At 46.6% G+C, this 988-nt stretch overlaps 1 protein-coding gene across 5 annotated transcripts in view; it reads right to left on the reverse strand.

Annotated features, from left to right (window-relative positions):
• The window catches only part of LOC108747794 (RING finger protein 44), an 88,589-nt gene that overhangs the window by 60,133 nt on the left and 27,468 nt on the right, over positions 1–988 (reverse strand). The window contains exon 1 of one of the 5 annotated variants that reach the window (XM_018485586.1): positions 790–971. The exons of 2 other annotated variants lie outside the window; for them this stretch is intronic. Coding sequence is in view for 1 of the 3 variants with exons in the window: in XM_018485632.1 (XP_018341134.1) it covers positions 790–821 (32 nt within the window). In the remaining 2 variants the exon portion in view is untranslated. Of the gene's footprint in view, positions 1–600; positions 768–789; positions 972–988 lie in introns of those variants that run through there. 2 more of the 5 variants (XM_018485632.1, XM_018485597.1) reach the window with 2 other exon arrangements.

The raw sequence follows: 988 nt of genomic DNA on the forward strand, positions 1-988 counted from the left end.
TCGCGACGATGACAGAGAACAATTGAAGGGTTTGCTGCGACAGTGACCCAACTTACTTTTTATTAAAAAAAAAAAAACGGAGCAAATAAACTCTAACTCATTTACTTTCCAAGTTTGAGTTTCATAACACAGTCTACCTCGCGACGTTGATATTTTTTCCCATCGCTTTAATTTTACACTTTATTTACTCAGTTTTTATCAAATGTAGATTAGTCCACTGTTGCAGGAAGCCCTTGAATTTTCCTGGAAGAAGAAACAATGCGGGCGAAATGTATACTAGAGGAGAGATAAGATAAATACATAAATAGCAAATTTTTTAGCTCCGGTTACCGGTAACATGGTCCCCTTTGGACAATTGCAATATATAGAGAGAGAAAGAGAGAGAGAGAGAGAGAGAGAGAGAGAGAGAGAGAGAGAGAGAGAGAGAGAGAGAGATATGCGATGATATCACACGAAGATCCGTCATTTCCGTTCGCCGTCTATGTACATTTCGTGTGGCATACGAAAGTGCCCACCGCAATCGAAGTGGGTATCGATTCGGACAAAACAATCGTAGCCAAGTCGCGGTCATAGCGAGAGCCGAGGTACACTTCTACGCACTTGCAATGGTACCGAGGCCGTATAGAGTCACCGTGTAGAGTCTTTAGTCACCGCCCAGCTCTCAGTTGTTCTCGTCCTCGTCGACGTTGCCGTCGTCGTCGCCGTCGTCGTCGTCGTCGTCGTTGTCGTCGTCGGAATCGTAATCGTTATCGCAAAGAAGAGGGACACGATGTATAGAGTTTGTCCTACCGTATGGGGTAACACTCCCGCGTCGCTGTCATGCCTCCACGTCGTGTTGTTCCCGTGTACGTGTTAACGTGCGTGTATGTACGTGCGCTCACTCGCACGCGCACCCGTCCCGTGTGTCCGTATATACGGGTGTGTGTTTTGTGTGTATGTATGTGTGTGTGTATGTGTGTTTCGTGCGTGTACGTGTGTACGAGAGCGG

This window comes from Trachymyrmex septentrionalis, unplaced genomic scaffold (genome assembly GCF_001594115.1).
Source record: "Trachymyrmex septentrionalis isolate Tsep2-gDNA-1 unplaced genomic scaffold, Tsep1.0 scaffold108, whole genome shotgun sequence".
NCBI classification, from domain to species: domain Eukaryota; kingdom Metazoa; phylum Arthropoda; class Insecta; order Hymenoptera; family Formicidae; genus Trachymyrmex; species Trachymyrmex septentrionalis.